The 26,040-nt window shown below is 44.4% G+C and overlaps 2 protein-coding genes across 6 annotated transcripts in view; one reads left to right on the top strand and one right to left on the bottom strand.

The window, feature by feature from the left end:
- LOC119977122 (dTDP-D-glucose 4,6-dehydratase-like) overlaps positions 1 to 4,238 on the bottom strand; it is a 69,998-nt gene extending 65,760 nt beyond the window's left edge. For all 3 annotated transcript variants that reach the window (XR_005463123.1, XM_038817741.1, XM_038817742.1), the window contains exon 1: positions 4,054 to 4,238. Coding sequence is in view for 2 of the 3 variants with exons in the window: in XM_038817741.1 (XP_038673669.1) it covers positions 4,054 to 4,184 (131 nt within the window). In the remaining variant the exon portion in view is untranslated. The remainder of the gene's footprint in view (positions 1 to 4,053) is intronic.
- Positions 4,239 to 4,246: 8 nt separating this feature from the next.
- Positions 4,247 to 26,040, top strand: part of gpr180 (G protein-coupled receptor 180) — a 227,780-nt gene continuing 205,986 nt past the window's right edge. For all 3 annotated transcript variants that reach the window (XR_005463122.1, XM_038817739.1, XM_038817740.1), the window contains exon 1: positions 4,247 to 4,761. Coding sequence is in view for 2 of the 3 variants with exons in the window: in XM_038817739.1 (XP_038673667.1) it covers positions 4,623 to 4,761 (139 nt within the window). In the remaining variant the exon portion in view is untranslated. The remainder of the gene's footprint in view (positions 4,762 to 26,040) is intronic.

Below are 26,040 nucleotides of genomic sequence, written 5' to 3'. Positions count from 1 at the left end.
TAAGGGGAATAGACAGGCGGTTCTGTGGACGCAATCGAGACTCCAGGATGGTATGTTGCCTCCCTGGTGCAAGGGTCAAGGATGTCTCGGAGCGGCTGCAGGACATTCTGGGGGGGGGGGGGAGGGTGAACAGCCAGCTGTCGTGGTGCACATAGGCACCAACGATATAGGTAAAAAACGGGATGAGGTCCTACAAGCGGAATTCAGGGAGTTAGGAGTTAAACTAAAAAGTAGGACCTCAAAGGTAGTAATCTCAGGATTGCTACCAGTGCCACGAGCTAGTCAGAGTAGGAATGTCAGGACAGATAGGATGAATGCGTGGCTCGAGAGATGGTGCAAGAGGGAGGGATTCAAATTCCTGGGGCATTGGGACCGGTTCTGGGGGAGGTGGGACCAGTACAAACCGGACGGTCTGCACTTGGGCAGGACTGGAACCGATGTCCTAGGGGGGGGTGTTTTCTAGAGCTGTTGGGGAGGGTTTAAACTAATGTGGCAGGGGGATGGGAACCAATGCTGGAAGTTGGAAGGTAGTAAAACAGGGACAGAAACAAAAGGAAGTAAGGGGAAAAGTGCAAGGCAGAGAAGACATAGTCAGAAATCCATAAGGGCGACAGTACAAGGTACAGTGACTGAGGGGAGCACAGTGAATAGGCCCAGTAATAACAAAAGGAATAAAACTGGAGATGTTAAGATTCAAAACAGAGGTAAAAAAACCAACATAAGTGTACTTTACCTGAATGCTCGTAGTATTCGGAATAAAGTAAATGAGTTGGTGGCACAAATCATCGTAAATGACTATGATTTAGTGGCCATTACTGAAAAATGGTTAAAGGATGGTCACGACTGGGAGTTAAATATCCGAGGGTATCAAACTATTCGGAAGGACAGAGTGGATGGTAAGGGAGGTGGTGTTGCTCTGTTATTTAAGGATGACATCCGGGCAATAGTAAGGGATGACATCGGTGCTATGGAGGATAAGGTTGAATCCATTTGGGTGGAAATCAGGAATAGTAAGGCGAAAAAGTCACTGATAGGAGTAGTCTATCGGCCACCAATAGTAACGAGATGGTGGGGCAGGCAATAAACAAAGAAATAACTGATGCATGTAGAAATGGTACAGCAGTTATCATGGGGGATTTTAATCTACATGTCGATTGGTTTAACCAGGTCGGTCAAGGCAACCGTGAGGAGGAGTTTATAGAATGTATCCGCGATAGTTTCCTAGAACAGTATGTAATGGAACCTACGAGGGAACAAGCGGTCCTAGATCTTGTCCTGTGTAATGAGACAGGATTGATTCATGATCTCATAGTTAGGGATCCTCTCGGAAGGAGCGATCACAATATGGTGGAATTTAAAATACAGATGGAGGGTGAGAAAGTAAAATTAAATACTAGTGTTTTGTGTTTAAACAAAGGAGATTACAAGGGGATGAGAGAAGAACTAGCTAAGGTAGACTGGGAGCTAAGACTTTATGGTGGAACAGTTGAGGAACAGTGGAGAACCTTCCAAGCGATTTTTCACAGTGCTCAGCAAAGGTTTATACCAACAAAAAGGAAGGACGGAAGAAAGAGGGAAAATCGACTGTGGATAACTAAGGAAATAAGGGAGAGTATCAAATTGAAGGAAAAAGCATATAAAGTGGCAAAGATTGCTGGGAGATTAGAGGACTGGGAAATCTTTAGGGGGCAACAGAAAGCTACTAAAAAAGCTATAAAGAAGAGTAAGATAGAGTATGAGAGTAAACTTGCTCAGAATATAAAAACAGACAGTAAAAGTTTTTACAAATATATAAGACAAAAAAGAGTGGCTAAGGTAAATATTGGTCCTTTAGAGGATGAGAAGGGAGTTTTAATAATGGGAAATGAGGAAATGGCTGAGGAACTGAACAGGTTTTTTGGGTCGGTCTTCACAGTGGAAGACACAAATAACATGCCAGCGACTGATAGAAATGAGGCTATGACAGGTGAGGACCTTGAGAGGATTGTTATCACTAAGGAGGGAGTGATGGGCAAGCTAATGGGGCTAAAGGTAGACAAGTCTCCTGGCCCTGATGGAATGCATCCCAGAGTGCTAAAGAGATGGCTAGGGAAATTGCAGATGCACTAGTGATAATTTACCCAAATTCACTAGACTCTGGGGTGGTCCCGGTGGATTGAAAATTAGCAAACGTGACGCCACTGTTTAAAAAAGGAGGTAGGCAGAAAGCAGGAAATTATAGGCCAGTGAGTTTAACTTCGGTAATAGGGAAGATGCTGGAATCTATCATCAAGGAAGAAATTGCGAGGCATCTGGATAGAAATTGTCCCATTGGGCAGACGCAGCATGGGTTCGTTAAAGGCAGGTCATGCCTAACTAATTTAGTGGAATGAGGACATTACCAGTGCAGTAGATAACGGGGAGCCGATGGATGTGGTATATCTGGATTTCCAGAAAGCCTTCGACAAGGTGCCACACAAAAGGTTGCTGCATAAGATAAAGATGCATGGCATTAAGGGTAAAGTAGTAGCATGGATAGAGGATTGGTTAATTAATAGAAAGCAAAGAGTTGGGATAAATGGGTGTTTCTCTGGTTGGCAATCAGTAGCTAGTGGTGTCCCTCAGGGATCCGTGTTGGGCCCACAATTGTTCACAATTTACATTGATGATTTGGAGTTGGGGACCAAGGGCAATGTGTCCAAGTTTGCAGATGACACTAAGATGAGTGGTAAAGCGAAAAGTGCAGAGGATATTGGAAGTCTGCAGAGGGATTTGGATAGGTTAAGTGAATGGGCTCGGGTCTGGCAGATGGAATACAATGTTGACAAATGTGAGGTTATCCATTTGGTAGGAATAACAGCAAACGGGATTAGTATTTAAACGATAAATATTAAAGCATGCCGCTGTTCAGAGAGACTTGGGTGTGCTAGTGCATGAGTCACAGAAGGTTGGTTTACAAGTGCAACAGGTGATTAAGAAGGCAAATGAATTTTGTCCTTCATTGCTAGAGGGATGGAGTTTAAGACTAGGGAGGTTATGTTGCAATTGTATAAGGTGTTAGTGCGGCCACACCTGGAGTATTGTGTTCAGTTTTGGTCTCCTTACTTGAGAAAGGACGTACTGGCGCTGGAGGGTGTGCAGAGGAGATTCACTAGGTTAATCCCAGAGCTGAAGGGGTTGGATTATGAGGAGAGGTTGAGTAGACTGGGACTGTACTCGTTGGAATTTAGAAGGATGAGGGGGGATCTTATAGAAACATTTAAAATTATGAAGGGAATAGATAGGATAGATGCGGGCAGGTTGTTTCCACTGGCGGGTGACAGCAGAACTAGGGGGCATAGCCTCAAAATAAGGGGAAGTAGATTTAGGACTGAGTTTAGGAGGAACTTCTTCACCCAAAGGGTTGTGAATCTATGGAATTCCTTGCCCAGTGAAGCAGTTGAGGCTCCTTCATTACATGTTTTTAAGGTAAAGATAGATAGTTTTTTGAAGAATAAAGGGATTAAGGGTTATGGTGTTCGGGCCGGAAAGTGGAGCTGAGTCCACAAAAGATCAGCCATGATCTAATTGAATGGCGGAGCAGGCTCGAGGGGCCAGATGGCCTACTCCTGCTCCTAGTTCTTATGTTCTTATAATCAGCCCCGTGCATCCCTCACCCAGCGCCAATGATGTAGTGTTCATATATCTATAATCAGCCCCGTGCATCCCTCACCCAGTGCCAATGATGTACACAATGTTTATATATCTATAATCAGCCCCGTGCATCCCTCACCCAGTGCCAATGATACACAATGTTTATATATCTATAATCAGCCCCGTGCATCCCTCACCCAGTGCCAATGATGTACACAATGTTTATATATCTATAATCAGCCCCGTGCATCCCTCACCCAGTGCCAATGATGTACACAATGTTTATATATCTATAATCAGCCCTGGGCATCCCTCACCCAGTGCCAATGATGTACAGCGTTTATGTACTTGTAACTCAGTGTCCCTCATTCACAGGGCATTTCTAACCTGCCCTGTGTATCCCTCAGCCACAGTGTCTATTGGGGTTTCTCTGGTACCTACATGAAGCCCGCTCCCCCGGTTACAAGCAGCCGCTTTTTGAATTCTCCTCGCGCCCTCTCCTTCCAACCGCCATCCTTCGACATCTTCAGCAGCCGCTTTACGGCAGTCGTAAAGTACCCACGTTTACACATTTTAAAAACGTTATACCTCGGGCTCACTCAAATTAAAAAGCCCTTTTCGCTGTCAAAATTACAGACCCAGAAAATAAACGCAATAGGTGGCTGTGGCATTTATTAAGTTCCTGCCTCCTCCGTATTTATTTTTACGATAGTTGTTTTGCAACCAATTTATGACTCGGTTTTGACACGTAGTGAAAACAGCGGCAAAGCCGGTCATGAAAAGATGCTCAAACTCCCAGGGTCCCGTCCCTATTTGATGCCGATTGGTTATCATTTCAACACCGAGCCCTATCTGGGCTTTCTCTGGAGTTCCCAATGGTTATGTGGGGTGTCAATTATCCGCAGTAATCGGGATGAAGTGAGCTGCAGGGAGGGCTTTCCGCTGCTGCCCCTACTACAGATAAGCCGCAAGGAGGTGGACAGTTTGGACTTTTAATCACAACTCAAACAATGGCGCTTCTATTCCTTCTGACCGCCTTGGCAGGAGTGGCGATGCTGAGGTGCGAGGGGAAAACGGTGAGCGGATTTTTCAGCAGCGATATTGCGAGGCAGAGTGGAGGGCAGCAAGTTGCTAAATTTCTCTTTCATGGTAGGTGCTGCTCAATGATTTGTACATCCAATTACCTTCGGATGCGTTTTCTCTACATTTATTGCAACGGCTACGTTTTGAAACAACCCCAATTTTAGTACCGCTCAGATCTTGAGCGTCATGTTACCTGTGTGAAAGGTGGACGTCCGCGGCGGCAGTATGAATTAAAACTAAATGTAAAGATGCGGAAGATGAGTTGGCAGAGTGGGCTAAAGGTTAGCGGCAGGTTGCCTTCCACGGGATTGCGACTGAACGTAAATGTATTTATTATTCATTTTTAAATACCCCGAATAACCCATTGAAGATGCAAGTTTATCATGCATGAAAAAAACTCTTTCAAAATCTTCTAAGGAGTCAACGAACCCAGGAGGCCATTCAATAATAATCATCATTAATAGCCCATTGTGCCAGTTCTTTGGCAAAGTCATTCACTTAATCCCACTCTCTTCTCTGACCTGTAATTTGTTTAGCCTTCAAGTATTTATCCAGTATAATGTTACCATTGAATCTGCTTCCCTATTGTATTTCAGATCATGAAAATGTTGCTGTGTTTATGTTTTTAAAAATTATTTTCATATCACCTTAAATTGGTGTTCAGGTCTGGTTCACCATCTGCTGATGAATCAGTCCTCCTCCATGTTGAACAGCACTTGGAGGAAGTACTGAGGGTGCAGATTATACTTTGGGTGGGGGACTTCACTGTCCATCACCAAGAGTGACTCAGTAGTATCACCATAGATTGAGCTGGCTGGGTCTTAAAGGACATAGTTGTTAGACTGAGGCTGTAGCGGGTGGTGAGGGAACCAACAAGAGGGAAAAACATACTTGAGCTCATCTTCACCAACCAGTGGTTTGCAGTATTGTCTCACAGCACCTGGGACGTGGGTTCAATTCGGCCTTGCATGACTGATAGAATGGAGTTTGCATATTCTCCCCATGTGTGCGTGGGTTTCCTCTGGGTGCTCCGGTTTCCTCCCACAGACTAAAGATGTAGGTTAGGTGGATTGGCCATGCTAAAATTGCTCCTTAGTGTGTAAAAGGTTAGGTGGGGTGAAAGGATAAACGGGAGAGTGGAATCATGTAGGATTCTCTTTCTGAGGGTCATTGTAGACTCGATGGGCTAAATGGCTTCCTTCTGCACTGTAGGGATTCGATGATGTGTGGCACTACCACCGTGCTACATGAGATAGACTTCAACCAGATCTAGCAACTCAAGACTGGGCATCCATGAGGTGCCGTGGGCCATCAGCAGCAGAATTGTACTCAACCACAATATGCAACCTCGTGGCCAGGCATATCCCCCACTCTACCCATTACCATCAAGCCAGTGGATCAACCCTGCTTCAATGAAGAGTGCAGGAAAGCATGGCAGGAGCAACTCCAGGCATACCTAAAAATGAGGCATCAACCTGGTGAAGCTGCAACATAGGACTACTTGTGTTCCAAAGGGCACAAAGAACAGTACAGTACAGGAACAGACCCTTCGGCCCTCCAAGCCTGTGCCGACCATGATGGCTGTGTAAACTAAAGTTTTCTGCACTTCCGGTGTCCGTGTCCCTCTATTCCCATTCTATTTATGTGTTTGTCAGGATGGCTATTAAACGTCGCTATCATAACTTCTTACTATCTCTCCCTGTGGCGCGTTCTAGGCACTTGCTACCCGTTGTATTTAAAAAAACAAAACTTGTCTCGCACAACTCCTTTTAACTTTCCCCTCTCATCTTAAACCTATGTCCCTTAGTAATTGACTTTTCCACCCTTCGAAAAAGTGTCTGACTATCCATTCCGTCTGTGCCTCTCATAATTTTGTAAACCTCTTTCAGGTCGTCCCTCAACCTCTTGTTCCAGTGAAAACAATCCGAGTTTATCCAACCTCTCCTCGCACGTAATAGCCTCCAGACCAGGGAACATCATGGTAAACCTCTTCTGTACCTTCTCCAAAGCATCCACATCCTTCTGTGGTAGTGTGGTGATCAGAATCGTACACAATGTTCCAAATGTGGCCCAACTATGGTCCTGTACAGCTGCAGCATGACTTGCCAACTTTTTGTACTCCGCCCTGTCCAATGAAAGCAAGCATGTCGTATGCCTTCTTGATTACCTTATCCCCTGCGTTGCCACTTTCAGTGATCTATGGACCTGTACGGCAGATCTCTCTGCCTGCCAATACTCCTAAGGGTTCTGCCATTTACTGTATAATTCCCTGCTGTATTAGACCTTCCAAAATGCATTGCCTCACATTTGTCTGTAAGCAGCAAGTAATAGACAGATGCTGGGCAGCACGGTGGCACAGTGGTTATCATTGTTGCCTACGGCGCTGAGGACCCGGGTTCGAATCCCGGCCCTGGGTCACTGTCTGTGTGGAGTTTGCACATTCTCCCTGTGTCTGCATGGGTTTCGCCCCCACAACCCAAAGATGTGCAGGATAGGTGGATTGGCCACATTAAATTGCCCCTTAATTGGAAAAAATAATTGGGTACTCTAAATTTTAAAGTAATAGACAGATGCACAGCAAATGCATCAGATCTAAGCTCTGCAGTCCTACCACATCCAGCCATGAATGGTGGTGGATAATTAAACAAATCCCTGGAGGAGGCTCCACAAATATCCCCATCCCCAATGATGGAGGTACCAAGCACGTCTGCTCAAAAAAAAAGGCTGAAACATGCGCAATAATCTTCAGCCAGAAGTGCCAAGTGGATGGTCCATCTCGGTCTACTCTGAGGACCCCAGCATCATAGATCTCCATCTACAGTTAATACAATTTACTCTACGTGATATGAAGAAATGGCTGAAGGCACTGGATACTACAAAGGCTATAGGCCCTGAAAATATTCCAACAATAATACTGAAGACTTGTGCTCCAGAACTTGCCACACCCCTAACCGAGCTGTTCCAGTCAAGCTACAAAACTGGCATCTACCTGGCATTGGAAAATTACCCAGGTGTGTCCTTTACACAAGAAACAGAACAATTCCAACCTAGCCAACTACTGTCCTATCAGTGTACTCTTCATCTGCAAAGTGATGGAGGGATTCGCCAACTGTGCTATCAAGTAGCACTTACTCAGCAATAACCTGCCCACGGACGCTCAGTTTGAGTTCTGAGTGTCACTCAGCTCCTGACCTCCTTACAGCCTTGGTTCAAACATGGACAGAAGAGCTGAGTGCCAGAGGTGAGGAGAGAGTGTCTTCCCTTGACATCAAGGTAGCATTTGACCAAATATGGCATCAAGGAGCCCTAGCAAAATGAGTCAGGGGGAAAACTCTCCATTGGATTGAGTCATGCTTGGCTTGAGTGGTTGGAGGTCAATCATCTCAGCTCCACGACATGACTGTAGGATAGCCATCTTCAGCGGCTTCATCAATGACCTCCCTCTCATCATGAAATCAGAAGTGGGGGTGTTTGCAGATGACTGCACAAATGTTCAACCATTTGTGTCTCCTCAGATACTGAAGCAGTCCGTGTACAAATGCAGCAAGATCTGGACAATATCCAGGCTTAGGCTGGCAAGTGGCAAATAACTTTTGTGCCCACCCCCCAAGCTTGTCCACCATCTACAAGGCACAAGTAGGAGTGTAGTGGAATACGCTCCACCTGCCTGGATGAGTGCAGCTCCAACAACATTTAGAAAACTGACCGCTACCCCTTCCACAATCATTCAATCCTGCCACCACCGATGGACCGTGGCGGCCGTGTGTACCATCTACAAGATACACTGTGGGAGCTCGCCAAGGTTTCTTACGCAGTACCTTCCAAACCCATGACCACTACCATCTAGAAGGACAAGAGCAGCAGATACCTTGGAACCCCACCACCTGAATGTTTCCCCTCCCAAGTCACTCACCACCCCGACTTGGAAATTTACAACAACTGCCCTTCATTGTTGCTGGGGCAAAATTCTGGGTCCCTCCCTAACAGCAATGCGGGTGTACCTACCTCTCGGGGACTGCAGCGGTTCAAGAAGGCAGCTCACCACCACCTTTTGTGAAGGGCAACTAGAGATGGGCAATAAATGCCGGCCTAACCAGCGATGTGTCCGCATCGCGTAAATTAATTTTTAAAAACATAGTTACAGTACTTCAGTTGAGGACTAACCTGTGTTTTATGAAGATGTAACATAACTTCCTTGCTTTTGTACTGTTTCTTCTATTAATAAAGCCAAGGATTGAGTGTGTATTTTAACAGCCGTGTTAACTTGTGCTGCCACTTTCAAAGGTTTGTCTATTAACAACCCCAGGTCTCGACTTTTAATATTGTACCATTTACTTTATATTGCCTCTCTTCATTCTTCCTACCAAAATGAATCATTTCATACCTCTACGTATTATGTTTCCTCTACCATGTTAAATTCCCATTTTATCAATTTGTCTTTGACTACGTCATTCTGAAGTCTGTTACTGTCTGGACGAATGTGAGTTAATGCATTTTGGAAGGTCTAATATACAGTAAATGGCAAAACCCTTGAGAGTATTGACAGGCAGAGGGATCTGGGTATACGGGTCACTGAAAGTGGCAACGCAGGTGGACACGATAGTCAAGAAGGCATACGGCATGCTTGCCTTCATTGGCAAGTCATGCTGCAGCTGTATAGAACCTTGGCTAACAGGGTTAAGGAAAATCCCAAAGCCTTTTATTCGTATGTAAGGAGCAAGAGGGTAACTAGGGAAAGGATTGGCCCACTCTAAGACAAGAGAGGGAATTTATGCGTGGACTCAGAGGAAATGGGTGAGATTCTTAATGAGTACTTTGCATCAGTATTCACAAAGGAGAGGGACAAGACGGATGTTGAGGCTAGGGATGCATGTTTAACTACTCTTGGTCAAGTTGTCAGACGGAAAGGGGAAGTTTTAGGTATTCTAAAAGACATTAAGGTGGACAAGTCCCCAGGACCGGATGGGATCTATCCCAGGTTACTGAGGGAAGCGAGGGTCGAAATAGCTGGGGCCTTTACAGATATCTTTGCAGCATCCTTGAGCACGGGTGAGGTCCCGGAGGACTGGAGAATTGCTAATGTTGTCCCTTTGTTTAAGAAGGGTAGCAGGGAAAATCCAGGGAATTACAGACCTGTGAGCTTGACGTCAGTGGTAGGCAAACTGTTGGAGAAGATACTGAGGGATAGGTCCTATTCACATCTGGAAGAAAATAGACTTATCAGTGATAGGCAGCATGGTTTTGTGCAGGGAAGGTCATGCCTTACAAACCTAATAGAATTCTTTGAGGAAGTGACAAAGTTAATTGATGAGGGAAGGGCTGTAGATGTCATATACATGGACTTTAGTAAGGCGTTTGATAAGGTTTCCCATGGCAGGTTGATGGCAAAAGGGAAGTCGTATGGGGTTCAGGGTGTACTAGCTAGATGGATAAAGAACTGGCTGGGCACCAGGAGACAGAGAGTAGTGGTGGAAGGGAGTGTCTCAAAATGGAGAAGGGTGACTAGTGGTGTTCCACAGGGATCTGTGCTCGGACCACTGTTGTTTGTGATCTACATAAATGACCTGGAGGAAGGTATAGGTGGTCTGATTAGCAACCCAAAAATGTGCAGAGTAGGTGGATTGGCCACACTAAATTGCCCCTTAATTGGAAAAAATAATTGGGTAATCTAAATTTTTAAAAAAAGGAAGGGTCCTGGGGAAAATTGATGTACAGAGAGATCTGGGAGTTCAAGTCCATTGTACCCTGAAGGTGGCAACGCAGGTTGATAGAGTGGTCAAGAAGGCATACAGCATGCTTGCCTTCATCGGACGGGGTATTGAGTCCAAGAGTAGGCAGGTCATGTTACAGTTGTATAGGACTTTGGTTAGGCCACATTTGGAATACTGCGTGCAGTTCTGGTCGCCACATTACCAGAAGGATGTGGATGCTTTGGAGCGGGTGCAGAGGAGGTTCACCAGGATGTTGCTTGGTATGGAGGGTGCTAGCTATGAAGAAAGGTTGAGTAGATTAGGATTGTTTTCGTTGGAAAGACGGAGGTTGAGGGGGGACCTGATTGAGGTCTACAAAATTATGAGAGGTATGGACAGGGTGGATAGCAACAAGCTTTTTCCAAGAGTGGGGGTGTCAGTTACAAGGGGTCACGATTTCAAGGTGAGAGGGGGAAAGTTTAAGGGAGATGTACGTGAAAAGTTTTTTACGCAGAGGGTGGTGGGTGCCTGGAACGCTTTACCAGCGGAGGTGGTAGAGGCGGGCACGATAGCATCATTTAAGAGGCATCTAGACAGGTATATGAACGGGCGGCAACAGAGTGAAGTAGACCTTGGAAAATAGGAGACCGGTTTAAATAAAGGATCTGGATCGGCGCAGGCTGGGAGGGCCGAAGGGCCTGTTCCTGTGCTGTAATTTTCTTTGTTCTTTGTTCTAGTTAGGCCACACTTGGAATATGGTATTCGATTCAGGTTGCCACATTACCAGAAGGATGTGGAGGCTTTGGAGAGGGTACAGAAGAGGCTTACCAGATGTTGGCTGGTATGGAGGGGTTGGATAAACTCTGTTTGTCCTCACTGGAACAACAAAGGTTTAGGGTCGACCTGTTAGAAGTCTACAAAATTATGAGGGTCATGGTCAGAGTGGATAGTCAGAAGTTTTTCCCCAGGGTGTAAGAGTCAATTCTTAGGGCACATAGGTTTACGGTACGGGGGGGGCAAATTGTTTATTATCTTTATTGTCACAAATAGACTTACATTAACACTGCAATGAAGTTACTGTGAAAAGCCTCTAGGCTCCACATTCGGGGGAGGGAAGGGGTCCTTTTTGGGTACAGGGAGGAAGAATTCAGAATGTCCAATTCATGTAAGAGCACGTCTTTCGGGACTTGTGGGAGGAAACAACTTGCACTCCGAAGAAGCCCACGCAGACACAGGAAGAAGTTGCAGACTCCGCACAGCCGGTGTCGAACCTGAAACCCTGATGCTGTGAAGCAACAGTGCTAACCACTGTGCTACCGTGCTGCTGAAGTTTAGAAGAGATGTATGAGGGAAATTTTTTTTTCACAGAACGTAGTGGCTGCCTGGTACTCGTTGCCAGAGGAGGTGGTGAAAGCAGGTACGATAGTGATGTTTAAGGAGCGTCTTGACAATTACATGGAAATAGAGGAATACGGACCCCGGAAGTGCAGAAGGTTGTAGGTTAGATGGGTAGCATAGACTGCGCAGGCTTGGAGGGCTGAAGGGCCTGTTCCTTTGCTGTACATTTCTTTGTTCTTTTTTCTCCACATTGATACAAAACTCAAATGTGCAGCAAAATTATTTCTTGTATATGAAATTCCAGGTCATTAAAATACAGTAAATAGTACAGATGTCTTAATGCAAGGATAGAGAATGCTGGAAAAACTTGAGGCCTGGCATCATCTGAAGGGAGAGAAACAGAATTAGTGTTTCAAATCCGATTGGATAACAAACTCAAAATGATGCTGCCAGGCCTGCTGCATTTTTACAGCATTCTCTGTTCTTGTTTCAGATTCCAGCATCCGCAGTATTTTGCTTATTTTAGCGGTCTTAATACCTCTGTCTTTGCACTGTTGCTTCACAGCGACAGGGTTCCAGGTTCGACACTGTCTGTGCAACTTCTTCCTGTGTCTTCATGGGCTTCTTCTGAGTGCCCGGTTTCCTCCCACAAGTCCCGAAAGATGTGCTGTTACGTGAATTGGACATTCTGAATTCTCCCTCTGTGCCTTGAAAATCTCATTTATGCTTTATGTCCCTTGGTTAATTTTGTATCCAAGTTGCCACGGATTGTTTAATCACATGAGGTTTAATTTTGCTAACGGGTCACTCGTGGTACTTTGTCAAACACCTTGTGAAAGTCCATGTACACCACATAAATCACAGTGCATTCATTGTCTCTCTTTGTTACTTCATGAGATAACTTAATCACGCTAATTACATATTAACAAATCTATACTAAATTATATTTATTATTTCATACTTTTCTAAATGTAAGTTTAATTTTGACCCATGTTTTTGTTTCTAGAAGTTTCCCAGTATTGCTTGGCTAGTTTTATCCCTTTTACCTTTCTTAAACAGGTGTGTACCATTTGCAACCTCCAGTAAACTTGCATCATTCCCCCATAGGCTTGGTAAATTGTGGAAAATGTCTCTTCAATTTCCACCCTTACTTCATTGGTATACTAAGCTGTATCTCTTCAGGACCAGGTGACATGTCTGCGTTGAGGACGGAGGATGTACTTAAACATCTGACTATCTTTTAATCTTATCCAGTCTTGCTACTGCCTTCTCCATCATTTTTAGGGAAGACAGATTCCAAATACTTATTTAATTTCTCAGCCAAGCCTCCACACAAGAATAGCTCCGTTCTCTTTTTGTCCCACTGCATGGACCCACTCTTCCTTTTTACTATTTGTATGTTGAGAAAGACTTTTGGGTTGTGTTTTATGTTAGCTGCTAATGTATTCTCATACTCCTTGCCCCTCTTTACTTTTATTTTAGATTCCATCTATACTTTCTATATTTGGTTTGATTAACCACTATTATTAATGTTACAATTAATATAATCTTTCTATCACAGTTAACCCTCTATATCGTTAGTATTGCTGAAAAAGAGACATGTCAAAGCTTCTTGTCTTGCACTCATTAGGACACATTGCAAGAATACAAGTATAAGGAGAAAACAACAATATATACTGCATGAGAAAAGACTGCTGATTGGTAGAGGCATTGCCAATTGGAACGCACCAGTTGATGGTGATTGACAGATAACTGCCGAGCATTGATTGAAATTTAAACCACGTAGCTTGACCCTGATTGGTCAAGGCCATTGGGAAATATCACTTACTTTGTTTAACTGAAATGGACACATGTTCTGTCTGCAAAGAACAAGGTTTATGTGTTAATATACATAGCTTCCAGTATATGCAAACATGCCACACTGCTTGCTTGGCTGGCAATCTTAAATTGATTCCAGTACACACACATATGCCATACTGCAAGCTGTCTGATGATCTTAAATTGGCTTTCAGCATAATTGTCCTAATCGGAAACCTCCTAAATAGCCCCCAAGCCATTTGCTCACTTTGCAAGCTTGATGCTGAAATGGGGCACATCAAAGGCATCCTGTGGGATAATGGCTACTCTCATCAGATCATTTAGAACATAGAACAGTACAGCACAGAACAGGCCCTTCGGCCCTCGATGTTGTGCCGAGCAATGATCACCCTACTTAAACCCACGTAACCCGTATACCCGTAACCCAACAATCCCCCCAGTAACCTTACACTACGGGCAATTTAGCATGGCCAATCCACCTAACCCGCACATCTTTGGACTGTGGGAGGAAACCGGAGCACCCGGAGGAAACCCACGCACACACGGGGAGGACGTGCAGACTCCACACAGACAGTGACCCAGCCGGGAATCGAACCTGGGACCCTGGAGCTGTGAAGCATTGATGCTAACCACCATGCTACCGTGAGGCCCCTATTTCATGCTATATATCATGCAAACACATGATGGGCATAGGGTCACCACTTTGGCCCTTAAAAATGTCCAGTCTCCCTTTGATTACCCTGGAAGGGCAAGGTATCTTAAATGTGAGCAACAGATGAAGATAGCTGTTTCATGCTGTTGCTATGTAGTACAGTGCAGATGGAGGCCATTTGGCCCACTTAGTAGCAACTCAACTGGTATTCGCCACTAACAGGATGCTGCAATCAAGCCAAAAAGACATCTGCCTATCACACAAATATGGGATATGAATTGTGCCAGTGTGATATTAGGTATGATGGCCATATATATCAAAGATTGGTGAATTGTATCAAATGACATGTCCCAAACGCTGTTCGCAATGGGCAAGGTACAGACCGTAACCAATCTTGCAAAACTGAAACAGTGTCCAACATTAGATGTGATTCTGTGATTGTCCGCATTTGCTAAATAATCCGCAGTGTGCTAAGAATTATGCTGCCAACCAGTTGGATTTTCAGCGGGCTTGCAGTGTGCAACGTTTGCCTGTACTAGAAGCTACAAACATTAATACACAAGGCCATTTTTTGTTTTGTAGTCAGAAAAGAACAGGTACATTGTGCCTGTTTCAGGCAAACAAAATAAGTAACAGCCTTTCGATGATTCATTCCCTAGGATCAATCGAGATCAAGCTGCCTGGCTTAAATTTCAAACATTGCTTGGCAGTTACCTTGTCAGTCACCGTCAGCTGGTGCATTCACCATGGAAACATCTCTACTAGTCAGCAGTCTCTTCTCCAAACAGTATAGATTGTTGTTTTCCCTTTTACATTGGTATTCTTGTGCAGTGCCCTGATGTGTGTAAAATGAAAGGCAATATGCCTTTTCTCCCCCCTCCCCGCAATTCTGTACTATCAAATAAATATCTCTATATCTTTAGTCATTCACTGAGGTAAAGCTTTAGATTCCTCTTTTCCCCCACATCAGAATGCATCTACCCTGTGCCCAAATGTCTCCTTTTTCAAGGCCTCCTGTTCTTTGATTACTATTTTTCTGTCCAATGTTTGATTTTAATCCACCTGGGACGGATTCCTTTTCGATGCCCTCTCTTGTTTTACTTGATTGTACCTTGTCCTTTGCATTACTATTACATTGGATGATATTATGGCCACTGCCCCCCAAATGCTTTCCAACTGAAACATGATCCACTTGCCCCAGTTTGTTCCCCAGAATTGGATCAGACACTGCTTCCTTCCTTGCTGAACCTCAAACACAAAGGTCAAGAAAGTTCTCTTGTATGCATTTCAGGCATTTCTTCCCTTCCCTCTTTGCCCTTTAGATTGCTAATATACCAGTCCCTGGGGGCAGCAGGGTAGCATGGTGGTTAGCATAAATGCTTCACAGCTCCAGGGTCCCAGGTTCGATTCCCGGCTGGGTCACTGTCTGTGTGGAGTCTGCACGTCCTCCCCCTGTGTGCGTGGGTTTCCTCCGGGTGCTCCGGTTTCCTCCCACAGTCCAAAGATGTGCGGGTTAGGTGGATTGGCCATGCTAAATTGCCCGTAGTGTCCTAATAAAAGTAAGGTTAAGGGGGGGTTGTTGGGTTACGGGTATAGGGTGGATACGTGGGTTTGAGTAGGGTGATCATGGCTCGGCACAACATTGAGGGCCGAAGGGCCTGTTCTGTGCTGTACTGTTCTATGTTCTATATTAGGAAATGCCTGAACATGGCACTTCCCATTTTCGTGGGGGCAGGAATAGGGGAGGGGCATGTTTTGCGCCTGCATGGTTTCCTGAGGCACCTGGGCTTTTAAATAATCACTTGCCTCCACTGAAATGGGATTTTGGTAGGCTGGAGTGTGAAACCGATTGGTGCAGATTAGATCCAGTAAAAGCAGGCCTGAACTTGGTGGATATTTTTAGATCACCAGGTTACCCTTTGGAGATGTAAGGATCTGGTCCCAGGCACTTTAGTGAAGGTCAGATACCCTTCGGAAATGTTAAAAGTAGGCATGAACGTGTGGAAAAGATGCATAAACTCATTACTGTCAAACTCCTTTTAACTGTCAACAGACTTGTCAAAATCAACTGTCAAAACTGATAGCACCTGTCAAAGGGAACTGTCAAGGTATTTCAAAGTCTAGCCCTTTTAAATCTTTGAAAAAATGCCTGGAGTTGTTTTAAAACGCACGCTATTTCACACTGCTAAAATAGCTGATGGCTTCCATTATTGGATTACTGTTGCATGACTGATTTTACAACTATATTATCACTATGTGGTGCCTTCCATTTCAGTTTGACAGCAACAAGACTGATGTGGGATGCTTGTTGGCATAAGACTTTATTTAGGTGAAGGAATATGAATGTAGTAAATGTGTTTTTATGAATGCATTCTTTTTCAATATAGTCATGTCTGCAATAGAAACTTGGGTTAGCATGAGGGCTATGAATAGCCATGGGGTGGGTACAAGAGTATATGTTGGCATGAATGGTATGAGGGTTCATGGGATGGGTTCAGGGCCATAGGTGTCATGGAGGGTATGAGAGGCTATCATGCTGAATGCCAAGGCGTAAGTTGGCAGTGGATCCATAAAGGGCCATTGGGTGGGTACATTGAGGTGGCATGGGTTCGCATGGAGAAACAAGGTGAGTGAGAGCTGGAGAGATGTCTATGTTCTAATTTCTACTTCGCTCCTTCCTGCATTAACCTTCCCAGCTCTTACTGTACCTCCTCTTCTCCCCCCCCCCCCCCCCCCCCCCCCCCCCCCCCCCAAAAAAAGACCGTGGACTGAAAATCTGTCAGCGCTGCCATTTTTTGTGCACCAGACCTGGGAGTGATATTCTGGGCTATCTTTGGATCCTCCGCTGTATCATCCCTCCCTGTGCTATAATAGTTCATTGCATCAATGCTGCCAGTGACATTTTCCCCCTGAATTCATGGAAGTGTAAACGAAGTGCTCCGACTTGAAGCGACAATTGCAGTAACCAGATTTAAAGTGGGAAAGCAGACATTAGAGGTAAATTAAAAGCTTGATTCCATTTTAATAGTCTGTGAATCAAGAATGAAAGCAATTGTGAATAGTTTGTACAGCAGTCAAGACAAAGAAATCCAAAAAGGGATGATGGAATACCTGGATACAGGGTCCGCTGTGATACCTGGATACTGGGTCTGCTGTTAAAAGTATAACGGAAGCTGTTTTTAAAAGTCATTTGAAAAACGTGGACTGGATTTTGGAATGGAAAGCATTATTATGATCACAGCCAATCTGTGTGCTCAAACGGACTTTGTCTTGCTGAGACTATTGTCACTAAAGATAGGCTTTGTATCCATGTCAGCCATAAAATCTGTGTATAGTTGTGAAGCTAAGGGGGTGTAAATGAGTATTGTATCATAATCAGATTTTTCATCTCTTAACTGTGTTTTATTTCTTGTTTCTGAACCTAATTAGCAGCCCGGTGACTGTACCTCCACATTTTCTGAAGAAAAGTAGAAATTACGATCTTCTAAGCCAGGGTTCTATTCTGGGATCTTCATCAATTTGGATCATAACAATTCCACGAGCTAGAATTACGTTCAAGTCTGCTGTGAGGCACTGTATTAAATGCTTTTTGAAAATTCATATGTATACCATATCAACAGCCTTATCAAGCTTCCCTGTTACCACTTCAAAGAAACGTCAAACATGCTTTTTTCTTAATGAATTCATTGCCGTTTATAGTTTAATTATCCTGCACCTGTCTAAGTGACTATTGATTTTGTGCTAAACTATTGTTCCCAGAAGTTTCCTAGCACTGAAGCCAAACTGATTGGTCTGTAGTTGGCTGCACTATCCATACATCCTTTTTTGAACAAGGATGTAACATTCGCCATTCTTCAGTCCTCTGGCACCACCTCTATGTTGAAGGAAAACTAGAAGATTATCACCTCTGAAATTTCCACTCTCGCCTCCATGAGTATCCTTGGATGCAACACATCCACATCACATCCTGGTACATTTATCAATTTCAAGAAAAGATAGCCTCTCTTCTGCTTTTTGATTGTAAATTTCTCGAGTGTACCATTTGCCTCCTCTCTCTCATCTCGGCCTGGGTAGCATCCTCTGCCTTTGTAAAGACAGATGCAATATACTTGTTCAATTCCTCAGCTACTTTTCCTACCTTCACGAGCAAATATCTTTTCTTTGCCCCTAGTCGGCCCTACTCTTCGCCAACTTTTATTATTTATATGATTATAGAAGACCTTGGAATTCTCTTTTATGTGAGCTGCCAGTCTCTTTTCGTGTTCTCTTCTTGCTTTTATTATTAGTTTTTTTTCATTTCCCCTCTGTCCTATATTCAGCTTGATTCTCCATTGTATTTTTTAACTGACACCTATCACATGTATATTTCTTCCTGCTCATCTTCACGTCCATCTCTCGTCATCCAGGGTAGATTTATCTGACATACCTTTCCCCTTCAAAGGAATATACCTTGACATTGCCTGCAATACTATCTCTTTGAAGGTCAGTACGAAGTCTAACAACACCAGATTAAAGTCCAACAGGTGTGTTTCGAATCACTAGCTTTCAGAGCACTGCTCCTCCCTCAAGTGAATCATCTGAGGAAGGAGCAGTGCTCCGAAAGCTAGTGATTCGAAACACACCTGTTGGACTTTAACCTGGTGTTGTAAGACTTCGTACTGTGCTCACGTCAGTCCAATGCCGGCGTCTCTACATCATGGCTACTATCTTTTGAAGGTCTTCCATTGTTCAGCCACCATCTTAATTATCCCTGCTCTGAATTGCTCCTTGTACTTTTCCATGGCCAACCTAAACCTTATGAAACAATGGCCACTGTCCCTAAATGCTCTCCCACTGATATTTGATTCACTTGGACCAAATCATTCCCAGAACCAGGCCCAACATTACCTGCCCTCTTGTTAGACTGGAAACATACTACTGCAGAAAATGATCTTGAACACACTCCAGGAGCTCTCGCCCCTCTTGTCCCTTTGCACTATTCCTATCCCAGTCTATATTTGGATAATTGAAGTCCCACATTAGAATGACTTTTTAATTCTTGCACCTCTCTGTAATTTATTTGCAAGTTGGTGGTCTGTACGCTACAGCGATCAATGTTATTGCATCATTTTCATTCCTTACCTGTAGCCAGAGTAATTCAATTCTTGACCCCTCTGGAACATCCCCTCCCTCCAGTACTGTGATGCCATCCTTTAATCAATACTGCTTCAAACTGCCACCCCCACCCCCGCCCCCTTCCTTTCGTGTCTCTCCTAAATACCTTGGATCCAGGAATACTTAACACCCAGTCCTGCCCTTTGAGCCTGATCTCAGTTATGGCAATAATTCCATGGTTCTTTTGACAGCCTGTGCCTCGTAGTTCACCAGTCTTATTAACCATACTCCGTGCATTCACATACATAGATCAGTACAACACAGTACAGTACAATGTTGTGCCGACCACTTATCCTAATCTAAGATCAACCTAACCTACACCCCTTCAATTTACTGCTGACCATGTGCCTGTCTAAGAGTCGCTTCAATGTCCCTAATGATTCTGACTCCATCACCTCTGCTGGCAGTGCATTCCATGCACCCATCACTCTCTGTGTAAAGAACCTACCTCTGACATCTCCCCTATACCTTCCTCCAATCACCTTAAAATTATTTCCCCTCATGACAGCCATTTCCGCCCTGTGGAAAAGTCTTGGATATCCACTCTATCCATGCCTCTCATCACCTTGTACACCTCCATCAAGTCACCTCTCTTCCTTCTTTGCTCCAGTGAGAAAAGCCCTAGCTCCCTCAACCTTTCTTCAAAAGGCATGCCCTCCAGTGTAGGCAGCATCCTGGTAAATCTCCTCTGTACCCTGTACCCTCTCCAAAGCATCCACATCGTTCCTATAATGAGGCAACCAGAACTGGACACAATATTCAAAGTGTGATCTAACCAGGGTTTTATAAAGCTGCAGCAAAACCTCTCAGCTCTTAAATTCAATCCTCCTGTTAATGAAAGCCAACGCACCATACGCCGTCTTAACAACCACATCAACCTGGGTGGCAACTTTGAGGGATCTATGTATGTGATCTATGATCTTTCTGTTCCTCATCACATCCTCAAAGAATTCAACAAAGCCCCTCGCAAAGTCATGCTGACTATCTTTAATCAAACTATGTTTTTCTAAATAATCATAAATCCTACCTTTCAGAGTCGTTTCAGTATTTTGCTCACCACAGGCATAAGACTGACTGGTCTGTAATTCCCATACATAGAACATAGAACATTACAGCGCAGTACGGGCCCTTCGGCCCTCGATGTTGCGCCGACCTGTGAAACCATCTGAAGCCTATCTGACCTACACTATTCCATTTTCATCCATATGTCTATCCAGTGACCACTTAAATGCCCTTAAAGTTGGCGAGTCTACTACTGTTGCAGACAGGGCGTTCCGCACCCCTACTACTCTCTGAGTAAAGAAACTGCCTCTGACATCTGTCCTATATCTTCCACCCCTCAATTTAAAGCTATGTCCCCTCGTGTTGGTCATCACCAACTGTCCACCCTATCTAACCCTCTGACTATCTTATATATCTCTATTAAGTCACCTCTCAGCCTTCTCCTCTAACGAAAACAACCTCAAGTCCCTGAGCCTTTCCTCATAAGACCTTCCCTCCATACCAGGCAACATCCTAGTAAATCTCCTCTGAACCCTTTCCAAAGCTTCCACATCCTTCCTATAATGTGGTGACCAGAACTGCACGCAGTACTCCATGTGCAGCCGCACCAGAGTTTTGTACAGCTGCAGCATGACCTTGTGGCTCCGAAACTCAATCCCCCTACTGATAAAGGCTAGCACACCATATGCCTTCTTAACAGCCCTATTAACCTGGGTGGCAACTTTCGGGGATTTATGTACCTGGATGCCGAGATCTCTCTGTTCATCTATACTACCAAGAATCTTGCCATTAGCCCAGTACTCTGCATTCCTGTTACTCCTTCCAAAGTGAACCACCTCACACTTTTCCGCATTAAACTCCATCTGCCACCTCTCAGCCCAGCTCTGCAGCTTATCTATGTCCCTCTGTATCCTATAACATCCTTCAACACTATTCACAACTCCACCGACCTTCGTGTCATCTGCAAATTTACTAACCCATCCTTCTACACCCTCTTCCAGGTCATTTTATAAAAATGACAAACAGCAGTGGCCCCAAAGCAGATCCTTGCGGTACACCACTAGTACTGAACTCCAGGATGAACATTTGCCATCAACCACCACCCTCTGTCTTCTTTCAGCTAGCCAATTACTGATCCAAACTGCTAAATCACCTTCAATCCCATACTTCCTTATTTTCTGCAATAGCCTGCCGTGGGGAACCTTATCAAACGCCTTACTGAAATCGATATACACCACATCAACCGCTTTACCCTCATCCACCTGTTTGGTCACCTTCTCAAAAAACATGCACATTAATTCTGATTTAGACTTTTAACTTATCCTGACCCCCATCTAATGATTTACTGTGGCCTACTCTAGTTCTATGAAACTCTCCAAGAATTCTATTTACCTTGATACTACCCTCTGATATATCTTCCTCATCAGTCAATACTTCTCACAGCCAGTTTTTCTCCCCTCCTGTCTGACTTCCCCCTCCGGTTCCCACCCCCTTGCCAATCTAGTTTAAATCCTCCCCAACAGTACTAGCAGACATTCTGACAAGGACATTAGTTCCAGTCCTGCTTAGACGTAAACTGTCCTTTTTTTTTCAGCAGGCCCCACCTGCCCCAGAACCGGTCCCACTGCCTCAGAAATCTGAAGTCCTCCTTCTTACTCCAATTCTCCAGCCACGTACTGAACTGCTCAGTCTTCCGATTCTATGATAAGCTATGATTATGCTCACATGGCACTTCAGGCAATCCTGAGACTTCTACTCTTGTGGTCCTTCTCAACTCCTGAAAACCTGGTTTCAGGACCTCGTCCCTTTTCCTCACTGCCATTGGTCCTAATGTAGACTACAACCCCTGGCTGTTCACCCCCCCCTTAAAATAATGTCCTGCAGCTGCTTTATGACATCCTTGACCCTGGCATCAAGGAGGCAATAAACCATCATGGAGTCACATCTATGGCCCCAGAAACGACTGCTCCTCTAACTATGGAATCCCGCATTTCCACTCTTTCTTCTCCCCTACTGTAACTGAACCACTTGTGGTGCCACAAACCTGGCTTTTGACACAGCCCTGAGGAACCATCTCACTCTCCAGTATTCAAAATAGAAAAGCAGTTTGAGAACAAAATAGCCTTGGGCGATTCCTGCACTCATTACCTGTTTCACGTAGATACTCTGGCAGTCACCCATTCCCTCTCTACCTGTGTACTTATTAGTTAGCCGTCTCTAAACGTGCCATCCATGTAATCTTCAGCCTTGCAGATGCACCACAGTGACTCCAGCTGCTGCTCAAGTTCCACAACCTGGATCTCAAGTTTATACAACTGATACTTTCTGTCGATGCAGAAATCGAGGGAACTTTGTGCCAACATGACTTACCGCAATCTGCAGGGTGCACATTCCACACGGCCGAGCTGCACCGTGAACCACCAATCATCTCCTCCGTTCTCTCCTTTGCCTCGTTATGAAGTCTCACTTCTCTCTCTCCATTAGCTCCTGGGTTCCTTCCTCCTTGTTCCCTCTGACGTCACACTTGATTTTCTCCAAATCTGATCAGTTCACTGAGACCCATCAGTGGCAGCAAGCTCTTTATGAAAAGCCACAGCTTCTCTTATGCTTTTTTACTGTGCGTTAGTTAATTATATTTTTTTAATGTATTTTATAATTTAAAAATCCGAACACTCGGATGAGCTTACAACTATTTCTAAACTTCTTAGTAATACTAATAAAACCTCGTTACGACAAATAAATGACCAAATTTAAAGACCAATAAGCATAGCCAATGGATACTCACCAGACAATCATCTACCTGCTCCCCTGTATTGTCACACCTTTATTTGTTTTGCTTGAGATTGAAGAATCTGATTTGAGGTTCGCGTCCAGTTCTCGCTGACACTCCCAAGTGAACTGCTCCCCTTCCACAACCACTGATTGTCTCAATGCACTTTTCAGCCATTGAAATGCTTTTGAGTTGTAGTCACTGACTCTCCAAGTGAACCCCACGCTCATCCTCCTCTACGCTTTAATCCCCCGCTGTTCTCGCCGACTGGGAGGGAACTCCTGCTCACCCTCCCCCTGTTTCTATCCCCACTGTTCTTGCCGATTTTCTGTTTCCTACTTGAATGGAATCCACCTCTGTTGTTATTGGAAACCATATGGGCACTAACTATGCCTGCTTTTTTATGGGGTATGTGGAATATTCTTGTTTAGATCCCCTCCCTCACCTTTCTCCAGTGCATTGCTTTCCACATCTGTGCCATTTCTAGTTACATCAATTTTGTCTCCCAATTCGACTGCCCTTCCCTCTCCCCGATTCCCCGATTCTACCACCTGACCCTCCCTCAACATCTGTGCCTTCATTTCTGCATCTAGGTTATCAACCAATATCCACTGTGAACCCACTGACTCCTGCAACTACCTTAACTAGACTCTCATCCTGCATCTTGTTTCTCTCTTCTGATGCTGCCACCTTCTATACCAGTGCTTCTGATGTTCAACTGATGATTTTTGACGACAGTAGTGAACAAGGCCCTCTAACCACAATTCCCCACAATTCTACTCTTATCTCTGTCCCTCCCTCCCAGAGCCTCAGTTCCTCCCCTTAGAGCATTTTTCCATGCAAGCCGAGGAGATCTAGATCTTCCTTTTACCTCCTTCCTCACATTCAAGGACCCAAACACTCTGTACAGGTGAAACAATAATTTAATTGTAATATAAAGAAAAAAATGCTTTGCTTTTCACAACCACTGATTGTCTCAATGCTCTTTTCAGTCATTGAAATGCTTTTGAGTTGTAGCAAGGCAGCCAATTTGCTCCTGGAAAGCTCTCTCAAATTCCACTGTGATACTGACAGATAATCTGTTTTTGTGATGCTGATTGAGGGATAAGTATCAGCCAAGACATCAAAGATGACTCCCTCCCATGAGCTTGTTCAAAATAGAGGCATGGATTCTTTTAAATCTACTCAGAGCAGGCAACTGTGTCCTTGATTTAACATCTCATTTGAAAGACAGCAAGGGGCAGCAGGGTAGCATGGTGGTTAGCATAAATGCTTCACAGCTCCAGGGTCCCAGGTTCGATTCCCGGCTGGGTCACTGTCTGTGTGGAGTCTGCACGTCCTCCCCCTGTGTGCGTGGGTTTCCTCCGGGTGCTCCGGTTTCCTCCCACAGTCCAAAGATGTGCGGGTTAGGTGGATTGGCCATGCTAAATTGCCCGTAGTGTCCTAATAAAAGTAAGGTTAAGGGGGGGGGTTGTTGGGTTACGGGTATAGGGTGGATACGTGGGTTTGAGTAGGGTGATCATGGCTCGGCACAACATTGAGGGCCGAAGGGCCTGTTCTGTGCTGTACTGTTCTATGTTCTATGTTCTATGTTCAATTCCAACACTGTTCTGAGATGGGTCTTGAACTCCGAACCTTGCGACTCAGAGGCAAGAGTGCTATTAGCTGAAAACTATTTTCAATTTGATATACTGCATTCCCTGCTCACAAGTACAGTTACCACTACATTTGGTAGCCAATGACAGATTGGGTGACATCTTTGCAGATCAGCTAGTGTTAAGTTTGCAATCAGGACCTTGAGTTTCCAGTCATTGTCATTTTAATTCTCTGTCCCACTCCCATTCTGATCTTGCTGTCCTTGGCCTTCCATATTGTTCCAAGAAGCTCCTTGCCATTCTGTTGGACACTTGAGCATTCTGGACTCAAATATTGAGTTCAACAATCTCAGATCGAAACCCTGCGCCCAATTATTTGGCACAGCGGTTATTGGTAACAATTCTGCTGTTTCCCATTTACACTTGCTCTGTACACATTTTTGTTTCATTACTTTTCCTATTACTTTTTGCCTTGCACCGTTGTCGATTTTGACATTTGGTGTCTCCTTTTTTATTGCAGATAATTCCTTTTACTCTTCTCCCTGCACTCTCCCTTTCCCCGCTCCTGTACTTTCATAAAACCTCACTAGCTTCTTTCAGTTTTACCCAAGGATTATCAATCTGAAATATTAACTGTTTTTCTCTCTACAAATTTTGCCTGACCTGAGTAATTCCAACATTTTCTGTTTTTAGTTTAGGGAAGGAATACAAGACATAAGAACTAGAAGCAGGATTTGGTAATTCAGCGCCTCTACCTGCTCCATCATTAAATACAATCATGGCTGATCTCATCTCAGCCTCAACTCGACTTTCCTGCCCGTTCTCCATAACCCTTCAACCCATTGCTAATTTAAAAATCTGTCGATCTCCTCGGGTTTACTCAATGTCCGGGCATTCACTGCACTCTGGGATAGAGAATTCCACAGGTTCACAAGCCATTGAGAGAAGCAATTTCTCCCCAGCTCTGTTTTAAATCTGCTACCCCTGATCCTAAAATTATGACCTTTATTTCTAGATTGCCTATGTTATATATTATGCATAGAATGTTTGTGGAGATGGTAAACACAGACATGTACTGGTTGGCTGAATGATCTGTTTCGATGGAATTTTATAATCCTTTACTTGCCTGACATCCAAAATTGACTCTCGGTTGATTAGCAATGAGTGTTCAGAAGCTTGTCTGATTCCCTTTTGTACAAGACCAATTGTGGCATCTTCACTGCTGCATGCTTTGGATCGTCAAATGAGCGCAGAACTGTAACTACCAATAACCTTGATGTTAATAACTCAGACCCTCATGATGCAGTTTATATACTCGCCGAGTCA

This window comes from Scyliorhinus canicula, chromosome 14 (genome assembly GCF_902713615.1).
Source record: "Scyliorhinus canicula chromosome 14, sScyCan1.1, whole genome shotgun sequence".
Lineage (NCBI taxonomy): Eukaryota > Metazoa > Chordata > Chondrichthyes > Carcharhiniformes > Scyliorhinidae > Scyliorhinus > Scyliorhinus canicula.
The sequence above is the reverse complement of the archived record's forward strand: the minus strand, read 5'-3'. Positions and strand labels throughout refer to the sequence as shown.